General features: G+C 34.2%; 1 protein-coding gene and 1 long non-coding RNA gene across 2 annotated transcripts in view; one reads left to right on the top strand and one right to left on the bottom strand.

Annotated features, from left to right (window-relative positions):
• Positions 1–1,584: 1,584 nt before the first annotated feature.
• Positions 1,585–20,471, top strand: part of LOC127844249 (uncharacterized) — a 40,409-nt gene continuing 21,522 nt past the window's right edge. The window contains exon 1 of the mRNA XM_052374313.1: positions 1,585–2,032. Coding sequence (XP_052230273.1) covers positions 1,636–2,032 — 397 coding nt within the window. The 5' untranslated portion in view covers positions 1,585–1,635. The remainder of the gene's footprint in view (positions 2,033–20,471) is intronic.
• On the bottom strand, positions 12,109–13,657 carry LOC127844253 (uncharacterized). Its single transcript, XR_008032646.1, has 3 exons — positions 13,230–13,657; positions 12,901–13,075; positions 12,109–12,517 (listed from the first exon to the last, which is right to left on the bottom strand). It is a non-coding gene; the product is annotated as an uncharacterized LOC127844253 (long non-coding RNA).

Below are 20,471 nucleotides of genomic sequence, written 5' to 3'. Positions count from 1 at the left end.
ACCTCTGGACCAATACTGATAAAACTTGTGTTTTTCTAAAATGTATATAGTAGAAACTTACAAAAATCGTCTTCTTCATAACGGTAAACACTAGTAAATGCATTGATTGTTATTGTAATGTAATGTACACATGTACTCGCTTACAGCGCGAACGGCCCTCCCAATCTGCACATTACCTGAATGCGTCTGAAATGCATTTTAGGGCGATGTCTTCGAAGTTAAAAACGCAGTCAATTCCTAATTTTTGAGAAACGGACCTACCCATAACATTCATCTATTACAACTCTATAAATAATACCTTGTTATTGAAATATATAATAGACATTTGTTTAAAATAACTATAATCGATGATAAATTTATTATAATGATTTTGATAAAATATCTTTGACGAAAGCTTGAATATGCAACATTTTCATCATGATGCACCAATAATTTTCACGACCGTTTGACATTTGTTATGATATCTTCATTAATCAACTTACGCGTCCAATGAACTGGAATCTGTTCTTTATTCGTTTCGATTGTGGTTAGAATAACGTTTAACTTTCAGGCTCGTAGCTGCCTGTTGTCATGGTACGCAGCTGACTACACATTGTCCGAAGAATTAAAAAAAAGAGAAGTTCAAATCTACAATTAAAAACTAACCCCTTAATAGGGATATGGTGTGTATTTCTTGCGACCAAGACTCCGGCCACAGTTTACAGCATTCATCCAAAATAATAAAATTAGTAAAATACCATTAATGTGGTTCCGCTTATTTGTACTGGTAGTAAACTGGTATTTAATCGTACAGTACTGTAATATCGTTTAGACATACCCCCCTTGAAAATGTGTGTCTGCCGCGATTATTCAAATTGGCTGGCATGCAATCTTCATTTCCTCCATATCCCAATATTTTGCTTTAATACCCACCGATCAACGACGAGATACGATTCAAAATGCATAACTGTCACATTAAGAATTTTGCAAAGACTGATGCACTTCAAAATAACACGGTAGGGTTATTTGCGCCATGTAAACAAGCGTTGCATTGAGAATCCAACAAAATGGTTTGTTCATTGTAATATAGGCTAAATAAGTGCAAGTGCAAAGCAAATGGAGTCAATATTATTACATGTTCATGCAGTCTTATCGTGATACACCGTTTTCAAACAAGTAAAATTCGATCAGTATGAATTTTATACAAATAAAAAATGAATGCACATGGATTTTATAAAAGATTACAAACTTTTGAACAAATATAATGGTGTTTCCCAATCTTTTCCGCTGATAAGGTCGAGTGATGACGCGCACATAGTTTTATCCAGTGTAAACATCTTTCCATGTCCACATTTGGCTTTTGAAAGGGTAAAAACGGTACACCAGTCATATGCGGTTTGTGGCAATAACGGCTGTCACTATTGCACGTTCCCCAACTGCATCTTTTTGTTGGCATTACGACGTTTTAATGGAAAATATAGCGAACTTCTCAAATGTAAGTTATCGGTTTAAATTTTCGCGCCAGCCTTTGTTTGTACCTACCGCGCGTGCTCAAATATCGGAAAAACCCAGACCGGAGAGTTCCGAATAACAACTATTGGTGGTATATAGCCTCAACGAGACTGCCATTTTTATGAGTGAGAATTTTTTCATTCTATGTGCAGAAAAATGGCGGAAAATCCACCAAAAAAACGCCTGAAAAGGGCGGGACGAACTTTTAGTGAAATACACAGTCGCTTGATGAAATTTAAAAATGAAATTTTAACTGCGATGGACAATCTTAGGACGGATCAGTGGATAACCTTTTGCTTTGTAAAAATCCTTCATTGTAACGGTGCGTACGCGTGTAGCTTTTCAAAGGCTTGGTGTAAGACACAGAGAAATCTCGACGATGTCGATGAAAACAAACGGTCAATCGTATTGCTTCCTGATTTATTTGACTTTGAGGTTATTACCAAATTTTTGGAAAAGGATGGTGACATTGTCAATAAAATGACAGAAAACCAGATAGCCGCTTTCGACAGACTGATCACATTTTTGGAAAATATAGAGGGTAAGTTTTCCTTTAGTTCTTCTTGAATGCTCTGAGCTTTTATGAGTACATACGTACAGCTCATAGTTCCACTTTGCAAAGGCAAAAACTATGTAAAAAAAATCTGTCACAAGTATGTCTATAAAATTGAGTTCAATCAACCTAATACATTGTTACAAACACAATACCTGTGGCAATCGACATCAATTTGCATGTATTTTGTTGAGAAATGCTCAAAACATAAACTTGATAACAAATTGTTTTATGGCGGAAGTTGTGAATTGTCGATTAGCAGGCTTTCTGAAAAGTCCCAAACAGTGCCTGTCAACCGGACAGGCTGATGGAAAAGTAAGCCTGTCCGGACAAAAATTCACCTGACCGAACAGCGTGAGTTTATAACTGAAGAATTTAGTAAAGTTTAACTCATATTTACATGTATTGCAATGTGCAGCCTGTGTATAAGTATTGGACAACTATAAGTAATTGATTTTGGAACATATAACATCAAATCATGTGTTCTTATGCAATTGTAACACACTTTAATTTTGAAATATGGGATTCATTCAATATAATATGTAATTATGTAGTCAACTTGTAAAAAATATACTCATATATTCTCCGTACAATAGCAATCTTTTACAAGACTTTCTGTTTTATATTATCAAAAAAAAAATGATAATGGGCTTGGCATTATGCGATATTACACTGATATAAGCACATTTCCGTGTTATTTCATACGTTCTGACGATACATAAAGAAAAACATTGCTTATATATGATGATGACAACTTCAAATTTGACAATTTCGATCATTTGTATAAGCATTTTTTTCATGTGTAGTTTTTTGTTACAACCTTTGTAATTGGATAGATGGTTATAACTTATATGTCGGAACAATGAAATTGACTTTTTCGAAAAACAACAACACAGGGAGAGTACTCTTAAGAACTAGTAACGCGTTAGTGTTCTTAATGACAAAAAGGCTCGAAATTCACGAAAAGAGCGATTGCAATTGGGTTAAATCGTTGTTTTGGCAAGTATTAAACTTTTCGGTATTTAGTCATATGTTGTTGGGCCTGTCACAAGGACCGTAAAGAATTTTGCCGGACAAGACCGGCGGTCCGGCCTTTTCAGGAAGCCTGGATTAGAGCAAAGAGAAAAAAAAGGTAATAAGGTTACACTCAGGCTTTTTCCGCTCCATTTTGGGAATACGCCACACTGGAATTTTGGGAATTTCGCGTCGTGAAAACCCCCATTTTGGGAAAAAAAATATTCGCAAAATTGGCTCAATTGGGAAAAATAATCGCATGTAAATAGTGTTTCTTATATTTCAAAGAAGCCGTTAACTGGTAAATAACGACTATTTTGATAACTTATTATTGAAATTTTACAAAGTATTATGAACATGTGAGATAAGTGCAGGTTTTTTAATTTGAATTTGGGGAAAAGGCCTGGCCTTTTTTGAGGTGAAAAAAATCGTGTGAAGCGCCGGATTTTGAGGAAAATAAGGAAAGTCTTAAATAATCATTAATATATTTTACAGTTTTTAAAACAAATTGAAGGCAACAGATAATTTTATTATGCAACACTTTCTATTTTGTACACCGGATAAGGTTAACTTATATATTTTAAGGTAAAAAAAATTGGAATTGGGAATTTTTTTTTTTGAATTGGGAAAAAAACAACCAGATTTGCATTGGGAATGGGGCCGAATTTCGGACCCGTGGCATAGGGCGGAAAAAGCCTGACACTGCACCAACTGTTTTCACCGTAGTGTTTGATTATCTGGTCTTATGGTAGCAGTTGAAATTGTATTGCGTATAACAGTGTAGTTTGAATTAGGACACATTGTTATTACTGTATTCTCGCTGCGATCGGATAAGTAGCAGAGTCCGTGCTTTTAGATACGGCATTGTAGAAACAGTTATTGCGCTGTATACTAATTGAACTTATTATCCGGAAAAAACTGGATGTAGTGTCGGGTGTTTTTACATGCTTAGCAAGTCTACCACCCTGTTATGTACTCTGCGGTACATTGACAAAGGGATTAACACGTGCACATTTGTTTGATGAGGCAATAGAACATTTTGACAATCAGCCAAAATTGATGAGAGGGCGATGTCGCGTGACTCCAGTGTTTTTTATGGCAATTTTGGGGCCGCTATTTGGCCCCATTTCCCTAAAAAAATAGTATATATTTAAAAAAAATCCCCTCCAGAAGTTAAAAAAAAATAATATATATTTATATTTTTTTAGAAAGAACTGTCTAATGATACATATATCTCATATTTATTTAATAAACAACTAACAAAGTATATAAATATAATATTAATATGATTTTGAATTATCATAAAGAGTTAAATAAATTAGTTGTTCCCAAATCAGTGGTCACTTTTCACATGAATTTCATTTATTCCCGAAATGGCCAGGGAAAGGCCTGATGTATCTATATTGTGTCGACATTTGTTGATAAAAACATTTCAATTTGCTCCATTTTATTGATAAAAAATGCTCAAATTTGCCATTATATCAATTAAAAAATTTCAATTAGACTGAAATTGGCTAGGAAAACTGAGACTGTGCATAACGGCTGAACTGTCTGAAACTATAATGTTGAAACAATCATTGATATATATTTAAGAAAAAGGACAGAGACATTGGTCTCACCTATAGGTGAAAAAAAACACTGGACTCACAGAATTCCAGACCGAGGCTGAACGTGTATCCATTCGTTGTGGAAGTATTTCGTATTCATTTTTGGGACTAATTTAACGCCAAAATACTCAAAATGAAAGTAATTTGTTCAAACCTGTTGCCAAAAACAAAATACTGTTATTACACATGCCGATCAACTCGTACCTAATTCAACTCACACGGTAGTAAACTCACACGTTTTTTGGTCAACTGGCTAGGCATTTCTGGTCAACTCGCACTTTTTGAAGTCAACTCGCACCCCCCAAAAAATATATAGTAGATGAAGGATGTAATATGATCATTGGTTTATAAGTATTAATAATGTAAATTATGTCCTTTTTAATAATCTGAATATACGGTTGTCACATTTAATGGCTCTTTTACACTTGTGGTCGGTGTTTTTCACGGGTTAAATAAATGTGTGTGTAAGAGGTGTGAAAGGTCATATATACAAAAATCAATAATTAAAATGGGAAAACATTAATCAATTTAACTTAATTGGTATGATAATTAATCGGTGATACTTTAATGTTTGTCACCAGGGCCCTCAATCTATTAAATCTGCCGCTGAAATTCGACGGCAGTCCCCCACCTGAAAAGTATACTTTTTAAAATTGAAAGATGTGTCTCATGATTATTATATCGTAATTCTAGTTCAATTTAATCTTTGCAAACATACTAAATTATAAAAAATGCAATGAATATAATGCAAACATGTACAAATGTAATAATGAGAGAGTAAGTAAAAAAATCCCCCAAAAAGGGAAACGCCGCCAAAATTCCCCCTCCTTAGGGCTGCGGACCCCTTCCCCCAAAGTAGTGTGAGGGCGCTGGTCACAACACGGATAATGTTGTAAAGGGTGTTGTGTACCGCCCGCGATTCAATCAAAGTTGATTAAGCTGGTAATTAAACAGTTTTACTTTTATAATCCAAGTCCAGGTGTAAGTTAAATTAAAGAAAATTAAAACAAAAATTAGGCAATGTTTGTTGCATGCAGTATAATAGATCAAAGTTTCTTAGTTATGTATATAAATTGACTAAATTAAGAATAGGTTATCATTATCAATATATATGTGCTACAGACTACATGCGCATAGTGAATTCATGCGTTTTTGTCATGCGAAACCGGTAAGTTACTGCTATTTCCAGGATTTTTTCAACACTGTCTGCGCCTCCTGAAAACGGAGGCATTCCCAGGGCTTTTTTTCCTGACTTTGTGAAGCGGCCCTGGCCCCCTTATTTTGTGAAAAAATGAGTCGCGAACTTTTCAAAATTGTGAAAAAATTAGTTGCAATCTTTTCAAAATTGTGACAAATTGAGTCGCGAAACTTTTCAAAATTGTGAAAAATTGAGTCGCGAACTTCTTAAAATTGTGAAAAACCGAGTCGTGAAATTATTAAAATTGTGAAAAATGGCCCATTTTGTAAAAATTCACGGCCATGTTAGGTTTGTGAATTGTCCTTTTCAAAATTGTGAAATGTCCTTCCACGGCCACTCATAAAGAAGGAAAAAAAGCCCTGATTCCCAATGCAAACGGACCTGATCCCAAACCAAAATTTTAACAAAAATTTCCAATTTCCAAAAAAAAATTTTTTTTAGCTCACCTGAGCACAACGTGCTGATGGTGAGCTTTTGTGATCGCCTTTTGTCCGTCGTGTGTCGTGCGTCATCAACATTTGCCTTGTGAACACTCCAGAGACCACATTTATTGTACGATCTTCATGAAATTTGGTCAGAGGATTGGTCTCAATGATATCTTGGAGGAGTTTGAAAATGGTTACGTTTGCTTGAAAAACATGGCTGCCAAGGGGCGGGTCATTTTTCCTTATATGGCTATATGTGGCTATAGTAAAATCTTGTGAACACCCTAAAGGCCCCATTTATTGTTTGATCTTCATAAAACTTGGTCTGAAGATTCATTCCAATAATATCTTGGACAAGTTCTAAAATGATGCCGGTTGGTGGAAAAACATGGCCACCAGGGGGCGGGGCATTTTTCCTAATATGGCTATAGTAAACCTTGTTAACACTCCAGAGGCCACAATTATTTTCCGATCTTCATGAAACTAGGCCAGAAGATTGGTCTCAATGATATCTTGGATGAGTTCGAAAATGGTTACGTTTGCTTTAAAAACATGGCTGCCAAGGGGCGGGGCATTTTTCCTTATATGGCTATAGTAAAATCTTGTGAACACTCTAGAGGCCACATTTATTGTTTGATCTTTATAAAACTTGGTCAGAAGATTTATTTCAATAATATCTTGGAAGATTTCGAAAATGATGCGGGTTGGTTGAAAAACATGGCCGCCAGGGGGCGGGGCATTTTTCTTATATGGCTATAGTAAACCTTGTTAACACTCTAGAGGCCACAATTATTTTCCGATCTTCATGAAACTAGGCCAGAAGATTGGTCTCAATGATATCTTGGATGAGTTCGAAAATGGTTACGTTTGCTTTAAAAACATGGCTGCCAAGGGGCGGGGCATTTTTCCTTATATGGCTATATATAAAACCTTGTTAACACTCTAGAGGCCACATTTATTTTCCGATCTTCATGAAACTTGGTCAGAAGATTAGTCCCAATGATATCTTGGATGAGTTTGAAAATTGTAACCTTTGCTTCAAAAACATGGCTGCCAAGGGGCAGGGCATTTTTCCTTATATGGCTAAATATGGCTATTGTAAAATCTTGTTAACACTCTAGAGGCCATATTTATTGTCCAATATTCATGAAACTTGGTCAGAAGATTCATCCCGATAATATCTTGGACGAGTTCGAAAATGATGCCGGTTGGTTGAAAAACATGGCCACCAGGGGGGGGGGATTTTTCCTTATATGGCTATAGTAAAACCTTGTTAACACTCTAGAGGCCACGTTTATTTTCCGATCTTCATGAAACTTGGTCAGAAGATTTGTCCCGATAATATCTTGGATGAGTTCAAAAATGATGCCAGTTGGTTGCAAAACATGGCTGCCAGGGGGCGGGGCAGTTTTCCTTATATGGCTACAGGCTTTCTGAAAAGGCCGGACCGCCGGTCTTGTCCGGCAAATTTCTTTACGGTCCGGCGGAGTTTCTAATATCGCCGGTCCTTGTGACAGGCCAAAAAATATGACTAAATACTGAAAAGTCTAATACTTGCCAAAAGAACACAAACACCCCATTATAATCACTCTTTTCGTGAATTTCGAGCCTTTTTGTCATTAAGAACGCTTACGCGTCACTAGTTCTTAAGAGTGCTCTCCCTTTGTTGTTTTTCCGAAAACGTAAATTTCATTGGTCCGACATATTACCATCTATCCAATTACAAAGGTTGTAACAAAAAACAATTGGGAAGGTGCTGAATTATATTGTCGGTAATTTTGGGCAAAAAAATCACTGGCACGCATCGTGTACAGCTATTTTCGGTTACAACTTCTAGATTAAATAAATGAATTTCTTTGCCTTGATAAAAAACGCGCGAAAATTGGCGTGGGTGTATTTATTTGTAAATAAAATTTCGTAGCGGGTGCAACATTGAAATCATTTAATTTCCATTAAAAGTTTTGTTGTAAATTTCAACTAAAGTACCAGGGTATCTCACGAATTATTCGGAAGTGACATTTCCTCTTAATAAAATGTAATTTAAACACGCTGTATTGTTACTGTTACGCTGTTTCAGTTCCTTCATTATTGAAACAATTATTGTATTGTATACTGACTGCACACAAGTGTCGTGTACAGTTCATATTCTTGTGCAACGACCAATAAAAAACTTAATTTATATTCAGATTTCATGCAACATGTACAAGTCATTTTATGAAAATTGAGAAAAGAGAAAGTTACTTTTGTGAAAATAAACCAATATCTGTTTGTTTTTAAAATGTCAAACATTTTTATATTTGGTGCCGTATGTGTACGGTATGTTGGTTGGTTCTCATTATGTTTAGCAATTCTTATGAAAATAAAATCTTTACTTAATTCTTCAGTAAACTCACGCTGTTCGGTCAGGTGAATTTTTGTCCGGACAGGCTAACTTTTCCATCAGCCTGTCCGGTTGACAGGCACTTTTTTGGACTTTTCAGGAAGCCTGGGCTATAGTAAAACCTTAATTGTTAACACTCTAGAGGCCACATTTATTTTCCGATCTTCATGAAACTTGGTCAGAAGATTTTGTCCCAATAATATCTTGTTATCTCAGGTGAGCGACTTTGGGCCTTTGAGGCCCTCTTGTTTAGAAAGAAGTGTCTTATGACTTATGATTATTAGATTATTAATGTTTCAACTCGTCCAGCTGATGTGTATCATGCCAACAAGCACTGCTGTGGTTGAGCGAGGATTCAGCACCATAAACCTGCTGTGCTCCCCATTTCACAGCACATTCACAAACCAAACTGACTCATCTGATGAATACCTTCATTAAATGTCAAAATAACAAATAAAAACAAATTATTTGTTAAACCTGACTTATTTAAGCATGATAAATTCACAATGTTTTCCGAAAATGAGCTGTTTCATGGAAGCAAAAATTCCCAAAATGGACAATTTTGTCAATAAAAAATTAACAATTTGGTCAGACTCCTTTTCCCAAATTAGGCAGAAAACCCCCTGATTTCTCACCACCAAAATTACAATAAACAGCTTATCTGTAAGTCATTCAGAGCTGATGAGGGTACTGATTATCGAGTGGTAGATAAGGCTATTACTGAAAGGGGTTGTTTAGAGGTAAGGCTGTAGTATGGAATACTTAATAAATATTTTAATTTTTCATGCTTTACAATTAAGTATTTAATTAATTAACGTAATGAAATATATATTAATATAAACGTATATAGATGTATATCTACTTGTGTACATATTGTAAAGCTTGATACTGTGTGTGATTATGAAATAAATATTAAAATAAAAGTGTATAGATGTATGTCTCCTAGTGTACATATTGTAAAGCTTTGATAATGTGTGTAAATATTGAAATACATATTAAAATAAAGCATAGATGTATGTCTACTTGTTTGTACTTGTGTACATATATAAATCTTCAATAATGTGTGTTAATATTGTAATAAAAATTAAAGTAATAGTTAAAAAGAATATTTTTAAAAGTACTTTAACTGTCTGTTATATGTGCCGATAGTATAAGAGTGTTGAGTGCTTGAGGCTGTCTGTATTAAAGACTTTGTTGACTAAAGAGATGGGTTAAAGTGTATTATGCGTTAGGCAAGTTTGCGTTTTAAAGAATTGTTCTGTATGTGAGTGCGATCTTTATCAGTGTTGTTCGAGGTGCTGTGCAAAATGCGGATGTGTTGGTGTGATAGGTGATTTTGAGAGATTTTTCATTTGATTAGTGTCACTGATTAGAATGTTATGATAAACAGACAAGAATAACAAGCGAATAATATATATATACTTGCATTTCTCCCAGGACTTTGGTCAGGCACAGCGGCAGGCGGTTGGTGTCGAACTCTTTATATGCTTTCTAAATGTTATAAATAAAAAACCACACTACTTTGGAGCTACCAAATCACAACTTTTCTTTTAATATTTATGTATTTGTCCTCAGTTCATTTCATGTAAGTCATATATTATAATATTAAATAACAACCAAAATAAACAGAAAGCAAAAAAAAATATTGAAAAACATTCTGTGACCCATGGAAAATCTTGCTTCCAACTACTGGTCGTTTATTAGATTGTATTCTGTCATGCACAAAGACTAAAGAAAAATGTGTTGCAGGTATATACCCTTCCCGAAAAAGTGTGTAAAATGCGCATTTAATGCGCATAAAACGCAGCGGTATTGGCACCGTATTATTCACTTTACCAAGTGCATTTTTTTGAGCAAAAAAGTGTGTTTTTTCTGCATTTTTCTCTCAAAAAATACACTTTTCAAGTGTATTAATGCGCTTAAGTGTATTTTTCAGTGTATTTAAGTGTACTAAAGTGCACTAATACGCTTCAGTTTTATTTGTTCCCCAGGAACTGCACTTCAAGTGTATTTAAGTGCATATTAACTGCGTTAATTAAGTGCATAAATACACTCAAGTGTATATTTTTAACCAGGTTTTCCGAAGGAAAAAACTGGTTATTAGATTGGCGAATGCGGGCGGGCTGGCTGGCTGGCGGGCTGGCTGGGCTGGCGGGCTGGCGGAACAAGCTTGTCCGGGCCATAACTATGTCGTTCATTGTCAGATTTTAAAATCATTTGGCACATTTGTTCACCATCATTGGACGGTGTGTCGCGCGAAATAATTACGTCGATATCTCCAAGGTCAAGGTCACACTTTGAGTTCAAAGGTCAAAAATGGCCATAAATGAGCTTGTCCTGGCCATAACTATGTCATTCATTGTGAGATTTTAAAATCATTTGGCACATTTGTTCACCATCATGGTACGGTGTGTCGCACGAAAGAATCACGTCAATATCTCCAATGTCAAGGTCGCCACGACTAATAATAGATTATTTTTTTTTAAACAAACTTACAAAGGGGGTTAATTTTGTTTGTTCATTTCAAAAGTTCAGTTTGAGTTTTCTCCCTTTATCAGATTTTTTTTTCACAATGAAAACCTGGTTTTGTGACAATTTTGTCCCTTGTTATACTAAAAAATATGCTCAAGCGTATTTTTTAGTGTATTAGTGCACTTAAAATACACTCAAGCGTATTTTATTAAAAAAATATGCTCGAGCGTATTTTTAAGCGTATTAGTGCACTTAAAATACACTCAAGTGTATTTTATAAAAAAATACGCTCAAGTGTATTTTTAAGCGTATTAATGCACTTAAAAAACACTCAAGTGTATTTTATAAAAAAAATACGCTCGAGTGTATTTTTAAGCGTATTAGTGCACTTAAAATACACTCAAGTGAATTTTATAAAAAATACGCTCAAGTGTATTTTTTAGCGTATTAGTGCACTTAAAATTCACTCAAGTGTATCTTTTTAAAACGAGTATTTTCAAGATAGATAAAGATACACTTAAGTGTATCTTTGAAAAATGAGTATTTTAAAGATACATTCATTTGGATATGAAAAGTGACCAGTTTAAATATGAACTGAAACAAGTACAGCAAATAAACTTTGTAAATAAACATATTTATTAACATTAAATAACATATCTACATTCAAAGAAATCACAGCATACAATCAGGCATTTTTAACAGCATGTTTCCCTGTCCCCATACTTTTTGGGTTACATTCATTTTTACAATGAAAAATAACATGTCAATAATATACATTATTAAACAATATCACAAAAATTGCAATGTGAAATCAAATATGTTGAAAGACATTGGGTTAAAGTATTAACAAATATGAAAGACATAGGTTACCAAATTGTCAAATAGCGAACAAGTAAAAACGTTCTTTCTCAGTCCTAACAAGGTTTTGAATATCATTTGGCAGGTATAGAAATTACCTCTTTTTAAAGATTACTTCCATTGGATATTGACCTCTGACCTTGAAGGATGACCTTGACCTTGCACCACTCAAAATGTGCAGCTCAATGAGATACACATGCATGCTAAATATCAAGTTGCTTTCTTCAATATTGCAAAAGTTATGACCAATGCTAAAGTTTTCGGACGGATAGACAGACAGACGGACAGTTCAACTGCTATATGAGACCCTATCGGGAGCACAAAAATAAGTTAATGATGTTGCAACAGGTGCAAATCTATATAACAAAGTGAAAACAATGGTTAAATAATCATTTTAACAGCACATTTTATTTACAAAGACTTCAGTCTACTTGTGCATCAGCCGCAGACGCCTTAAACAACCTCTCATCTTTTCTTTAACATCCACCAGAGGCTTGTCAAAGGTTTTGGCTATGACATCTGAAAAAATATAATAGACTATTCATTTTAAAAACATGCCAAAAAAAAAAATGTTCTTAAATAGAAAATACTCTAGCCAGAAAAAGAGGTTAAATATTTGCATATTAAGGAAGTCAACACAAATGAGTTTAGAACTGATTGTCCTGGAGACAGTGATTAGAGACACGGGCAAAGTTTTTCAATCCCTGTCTTCATGAATTAAAAAAATCAACATTGTTAACGGTCACTTGGATAATAAAAACTCCCCCTTTTCACAAATGATGTAATAATGATCATTTATGCAACTGTAAACAGTAAGTGATCTGAAAAATATTTGTAGGTTGTGTATTGAATTTTTATACGGGTAACTGGTACTTCAAATTTTTATGATGAAGAAAAAGTACCAATGATTGCATTTCTCTCAGCAGCAGGGAGGCTTGGTCTTGGTGACCCCGTTGTAGTTGTTGCTCCCTTCATGGAGCAAGTCACAAGCTGGTGGGGAGTGAATAGTTGGCACATGGCCTGTGCGATGGCCTTCACCTCCCTGGTTTCATGCTGGATTTCAGCTTTAATGATACTCTGGAACCAAAACAAGAAAAGGAGTTTTGACAAAATATTTACAATTGGTAATTTTCCAAAGCTTGTAATTTACTTTCATCACATTTCAAACAATATTTGTCACATTGGTCAGAATTGTGACGCTTTTAAAATGCAATAACCTGTATAGTTTTACCTCTCAACAAATCCAGCTTTCTTGTTCAAGGACAGGGCGAGGTTTGCCCACTTCAGTTCCCCTCAAGTTGGCCAGCTCTGCAGGGTAAAAGCCTGGTTTAAAAGTCCATACATCAGGTAGTATGATAACCCCTTTTGCTCTTGGGGCAAGAGTTTAACCTTCAACATTAAAATATGAGGGAAAGAAATCTGTTCAGTAATAACCAGAAATATCAATAAATAACAATAAAGATGACAATAATCATAAAACACAACCCCAACAATTCACTGTACACAACATTTACACTTTGTCATGTGTATGTTTATCTATATTTGCTTCAAATTGTGTTGTTTTTCCTTTAAATTGCGATACATTAACTTATCAATTTACATTTCCCAGTGACAATACATAAATATACTAGTGATCATAATTAATTCAATAAACTAAATAAAAAAAGGATGAAGAAATGACAATACAAACCTGTTAAAACTGTTCTACAGTATTCCAAAAAAACAACAACAGTTGAACCTCTTTTCCAACAAACTGATGATTTCCAAATTGTAGTAAAAAACACATTGTTTTCATCACACAAAACTTCATGCTGACAGTATTTCAATACATTTTACAGAACAATTATAAGTCTCAATGTTAATTTAATTTAGCTCAATATTCAATTGACCAGTCGCCAAATTATCGATCGCTCCGCCCACATAGTCACGTGGTCTAGTGATTAGAAAACTCTGACAAGCAGATCGCAATTATAGCGGATTACGTGAGGGAAATTCTATATATGTAATGATGTATTATGCTCTTTTCTATAAAATAAATTATTAAAGCCGCACACTAACCTAAACTGCTTTGTAAACGTTAATACAATCATAAAAACTTTAGAGAGAAATGGCGTAATCAAAATAAATGAGTTAACGGCAGACTGACTATCAGAAACGTTTCTTATACATATTATATAGGGAGGGGATGAAAAATCCGTTGTAAAAATGAGCATTTATTTCATATTGATTTTCAACCGTCTGACAGTGAACCCGGTGGCTATTCATATATAATATTGAAAATATTTTTATTAAATGCAAATGACATATCCATATCATGATGGGTTTTTTGTTTATTAAAAATGTTTAGATTTTTGTTTTATTGTGTTATTTTTAAAAAGACACCGAATTGTTTTATTAGGATATAAATTAAATTTTGATTGTAACCATAATTTAATACAGGCCTAATTTCGTGGTTTCATTAACAGATAGTCTACTATGCATTTTATTTCATTTATGTTTAATACGAACCTGTTACATTTCACTATCAAAAAATGAAATGTTGGTATTACGGTGCTGTTCACGAACATTCGAATTGAATACATTTAGCATATTATGCATTTGCTTATTTATAAGAAGATGGCTCTTACATGTTAATTGCAATTTTCACATTTCTCCCCGTATCAATATATGTTGTATTAGAAATGTTGTTGTTGTATTATAAGCCGTACATTTTGCACTTGAAGTCGCTTTAAGCTGGCTAAGCCGCGTTGAAATCACCTTTGTGTTGTTTTTACTTCAGTTAAAACAATATTAAAGTTAACAATTTATAATGATTTCCCTTGTTTATGATCCACAGAAAATAAATATATAATTGGAAATCATTTAAGTAATTAAATAGTTTTCTTTTCTTGTGTACAGTACCTAACAATGCCTTAATGTTCCTTCATTCTGAGATCCACGCAACATACTGTTATTTATTAATCATCGACAATTACGCTGAGATTAATAAGCAAGTGTGGCAATTATTATGTTGCCCAAACTGCTTAATAATATTGTGCATCAAACGGTATAACACATTTTATAGAACACACACCTGGTGTGGTTAAACTATTGATTGTGTTTGTTTTCTCATTACTCGTTAATATGTTCAAGAAATGAAGATAAAATAATAACTTTTTATAAAGAATGTATAGCACCTACAATTTTGAATAATGATTGAACAGTAATGATCATGCATTTGATATAAAATCTGTGTAAACTCTTAAAAATTACGTCCATTCCATATGTACAACACGCTTTGTTTGTCGGACAAAGTGGCGGCCAGATAAGCGTTGCTGAGGGGTGTGTGAAAAAATCGATATCCAGCGATTTTCCTTGTCCAATTGGGAAAAGTACCCGTACCGGTCCAATTGGGAAAAATCGAGTCGTGAAAACCTCAAAATTGGGAAAAATCGAGTCGTGAAAACCTCAAATTGGGAAATTGGTGTATTTGATTTTTTGCTCCCAAATACTTTAAAATTGATAACCAAGTGTTTTCAAGCTGTCAATATTATATAAACCTAGGTTTAAGCTATAGAGCTGCAAAGGGAAACTAACTAAATGTTGCTAAAAAAGAAAAAAAAAAAAAATTTTTTTTTTTTTTACCTTTAATTGGGAATTTAAGGACAGCAATTGGGAAATTTGTATTTTTTTCGTAATTGGGAAAGTGCCGTTTACCTGTACTTTATAAAGAAGGAGGAAAATCGCTGATATCTGATTGGCTGATCGACAAAATGTGGGCGGAGTTGGCGACTGGTCAATTGCTGAAACCAGCTTGTTTTTCAAAAGTTGTTGTTTTCAAATAATTTCCTGTGCAAAAATTTGAACCAATCAAAAGTCTTATACCTCATTCTAGCCTTATGTCTGGGCAACCCCTATCAGTAGCCTTATCTGCCCCTAGATAATCAGTACCCTGTTTAACTCTGAATGCCTGACAGATTGTTATCTGTTTATTGTTAGTGGTGTGAAAAGGGGTGTTTTTAGGTATTGTCTTGTTATTTTGTTGACTGTTTATGTAACATAGGTCATGTTTGGCATCTTATTATTGTATTGCAAATTAAGAAAATGGATATGATGGTATCATATGAAACTGAATGTGAATGGCAACAGATGAAAATATTGCTTTTAAACATATTTGTATTTGACAGAACATTTACACTTATTTCAATTTATTGGAAAGTGCTATTTATTGACTTAATTCATAATTGTTATTTAACCAGATATTTTTTAATTTTGATAAGAATAGATAGACAGATACAAAATAGATAGATAGGACGTAATTATAACAATTTTATTTTAATGATTTCTCACATCATAGTGATATATTGCGTATAACATGTTTTGAATAACTTAAAAAAAAACACTTATGTGGGTTGTTTAATTTTATGAGCAGACAAATTTCAACAATAAGACCATTAATATAATGACATTATTAATGTGAAGATAAGAAAGAATTCAGTACCAGCCTGCTATTAAAGACATTGCTGTCCTTTAACTTCAGTTATTTCCTATAGTGTTCTGATTAAGTAAATGATTAAAAATACACAGAATATTAGAGTTATACTTATTTTTAAGAAGATACACTTGTACAGAAAGCTTATTTTTTGACAAATAAGAAGATTCACTTAAATGCACAAAAATGCACTTCTTGCATAAAAAGATACGCTTTGTCTACAAAAGATACACTTGTATTGAAAAAGATACACTTCTTAGATAAAAAAGTACAGAAAAATACGCTTGAAGAAAATGAAGGTACAGAAAAAATGCACTTTAGTGCACTTACTAATGAAAAAGGTGCAGAATTAATACACTTTTAGTAAAAAGCGCAGAAAAAATACACTTTTTTAAGCGTTTTTTGGTAAAAAGCGTATTTTATTTTGGGAAGGGTAGCGAATTCCGTAAATATGAAAGAAACTATATATATATTGGATCTGAATATATTAAATATTGGTACTGTTACATGTAAATTATAGTCGCCGTTAAGAAAATAATGTGAACAAATTTTAAATGGTCGGGAGCAATCATGCAAATAAGACGTTTGATTCCAATTAATTGTAGTTATGACTTAAATTACGCACAACCGCAACACACATCAGTTAGGCCACAATAAAAATATTGTTGGTTTGCCCTTTACCGACCCTAATTTTTACAGGTGGGTAGGTAGGTAGGAAAATTATTTTATTTTATTTGAGAAATTATATTTTTAATACACTAATATTCTATGAATATTTAAAACACTGTTATTAAAGCTCGATTTGTCATTGTCGGCTCGGGTACTACTTACATGTACCCTGGGTACTCTTTAGTATACTTACATGTACCCCGGGTACGTTTAATATACTTAATATTTAAGTCGATATTAGACTGTACCCGAGTAGTATTTCCTCCCCAAATCCGATGTTGTAAAACGCACTTTCGATTAGCTTAAACAAACTTCTCTTTAAAAAAACTGCATCAACATGCTTTTTGAGTATGAGTTTCGATAATATAGAAGGCCATTTTACAGAAAATTGATATAAATGTCAATATAATTAAAATTTGAAAAAAAAATAGCCGACAACGACCGATTTAGCGTCAAATTTCCCGGGTACGATTAAGTATATTTATCGTACCCGGGGTACATGTAAGTATACTTAAGAGTACCCGGGGTACATGTAAGTAGTACCCGAGCCGACAATGACCAATCGAGCGTTATTAAAGCACTGTTGCAGTGTACGAAGCCCTATGTAGCTTTACATTATCTTGTTTGCTGTTTCTTGCAATATATCAATATCAAATGCATGCTTGTGTGTTATAACATCAAATACGTGTTCATTATAATATGATGTTAATTGCTCAAATGCATTTGTTATTATTTAACTGCCAGACAGCTTTTATTTTTAACTTCAACCTTTCTCTTCAATTGGGCTTAATTAGCATGCAACAAGCATTGAAGGAGTGTAGAAAGACAGCCCAAAGCCTTTAATGGAAAAATTCAGACATTTAACAGGCCAGACTTGCCTACCAGGAGAAACAATTCACAGGCCAGTTGAAATTTTTACAGGCCTCAATTTAAAGTGTTTGACCGGTTAGTGCATAGTCTCGGCATGGCAAAGTAAATTCACGGAAAGGCAAACTGAACATAAGCATTAGTTCTTCTTGAATGCTCTGAGCTTTAATGAGTACAATCGTACAGCTCAGAAGGTCAATAGCTGGGAGTTGTATTATTGCAACTAACATTAGCATGAAAACTTGATTTGGGGAAATAAATTAAGCGTGTTAGTTTCAGTTTGTGGATATATTAACGCTTGAAACTAGGGATGGCAAGATTATTCGAATATTCGATTGAATGGTCAGCATTCGAATAATAAAAATGATATTCGCATATTCGCATTTTTTTCCAAACGTAATTTCACCAATATTTCATGAACCGCTTACTAAAATGCAACCGAAATCACCTGGGAGTAACATGTTTGACGTGACGTTCTTCGTGTCAAACTGATAACGCGGCCCGTATCAGTGTTGATTGCGAAATGCAATATACACGCTCTAAGAAAGGCCCCGACTGTTGTTTGCCAATGGGGTGCCAATCAACGGTTTCAATTGACTGGCGAATAATAATTAAGTTTTGTGATCACAGTATGTACAGCCATTTAAGTGTGTGAATTACTCAAATCGCGCAATGCAATATACTTACTATAAGAAAGAGTCCGAACTGTTGTTTGTCAATTAGGTACCAATTAAGGGCTTCAATTTACTGGCGAATAGTAACTTAGGTTTTGTGATCACAGTTTGAACAGACATTTAAATATGTGAATTACTCAAAAGTAACAGATGATATAAATTAAACAATCATCAAGGAATCATAATTCAAATCTGAAAATGCCACCATCCCTTTCTGCAGTATGGAATACTTTACGAGGTCTGTGGATAAGAAGACCGCAACGTGTAATGTGTGTAAACTTAGTTTTTAATATGCGCGGTCTGCTACAAATCTGTGGAATCATTAAAAAATAAAATTCTATGACACGATGTTTTTCGTTCTATTTGTGCCCGATCACAGTATCGGTCATAGTATTAGTCGACAGCGATACAATTATTCGATAGCAACGTTAATAAACAGCCTTGTATTTAGCAAACGGATATAAATTACAAACCAATGGAAATTAACACATAACAAGGAAAAATCAATCCAGTCGTTTTATGCGAATATTCGAATATTCGATTGAATGAATTTGGGAACATTCGAATACCGATATTGGTATTCGATGCCATCCCTACTTGAAACATATATACTTGAGTGTTGTCTATGCATTTAGCTAAGAGACATTAATATATTAAATAAGTTTACCTTTAAATATCCATTTCACTAACATGCCATTACAGTAAACTGTTTAGAGTGGCAAGCATAATAAAGCAGAATATGCACATGAATCTGATTAAACACAGATCCACTTGCATATAAATCTAATCATGTTTGTCTTTTATTTTGCATTTTCGAACAATAATCCGGTAACTGTTAGATTTATTTTTCTATGGGAGTAGACTGCATTTCAATTTTCAAACAATTGTTCTGTGACATTCAGTTCATACATTTTCAAAAAAAAGAGTTTTATTTGTATCTAAAACGTATGCTTCATTGTAGAATGACACTTTCTTTTCATTAATCCATACTAATTATATGATGTCCATCGTAAATTCGATAGTTAGTATTCAATAAGACTACTTTCGCGAACCAATAGTTAAGTATGATGTCGTTTGGCCATTTTCACGAAACACCGCCGATCGCGATGCTGGTTATAGACGCTTGCATTACTGTCTATTCTGGGGTTGTGAAATTCCAACCATCGGAGCGACCTAGATTGGTCAGGGGCGATAAGAATGGACAGGGATATAAATATGCGCACAAATAAATATTGCATTCGGCTCTTTTATGATTGGCGAAAAAAAAAAAAAAAAAAATGTTTTCAGAAATCGCAATAAAAATTTTTGGGTCGGGGGGTAAAAAGTGGGTCGGTCGGTAAAGGGCAAACAAACTTAATTTTAATTTAGGCCTTATGGTTTGTTTTTGAAGCAAGTTCTTTATACTATTTTTAACCAGGTTTTCCGAAGGAAAAAACTGGTTATTAGATTGGCGAATGCGGGCGGGCTGGCTGGCGGGCTGGCAGGCGGGCGGAACAAGCTTGTCCGGGCCATAACTATGTCGTTCATTGTCAGATTTTAAAATCATTTGGCACATTTGTTCACCATCATTGGACGGTGTGTCGCGCGAAATAATTACGTGGATATCTCCAAGGTCAAGGTCACACTTTGAGTTCAAAGGTCAAAAATGGCCATAAATGAGCTTGTCCTGGCCATAACTATGTCATTCATTGTGAGGTTTTAAAATCATTTGGCACATATGTTCACCATCATGGGATGGTGTGTCGCACGAAAGAATCACGTCAATATCTCCAATGTCAAGGTCGCCACGACT

The sequence above is a fragment of the Dreissena polymorpha genome, chromosome 9 (genome assembly GCF_020536995.1).
Source record: "Dreissena polymorpha isolate Duluth1 chromosome 9, UMN_Dpol_1.0, whole genome shotgun sequence".
Classification (NCBI taxonomy): domain Eukaryota; kingdom Metazoa; phylum Mollusca; class Bivalvia; order Myida; family Dreissenidae; genus Dreissena; species Dreissena polymorpha.
The sequence above is the reverse complement of the archived record's forward strand: the minus strand, read 5'-3'. Positions and strand labels throughout refer to the sequence as shown.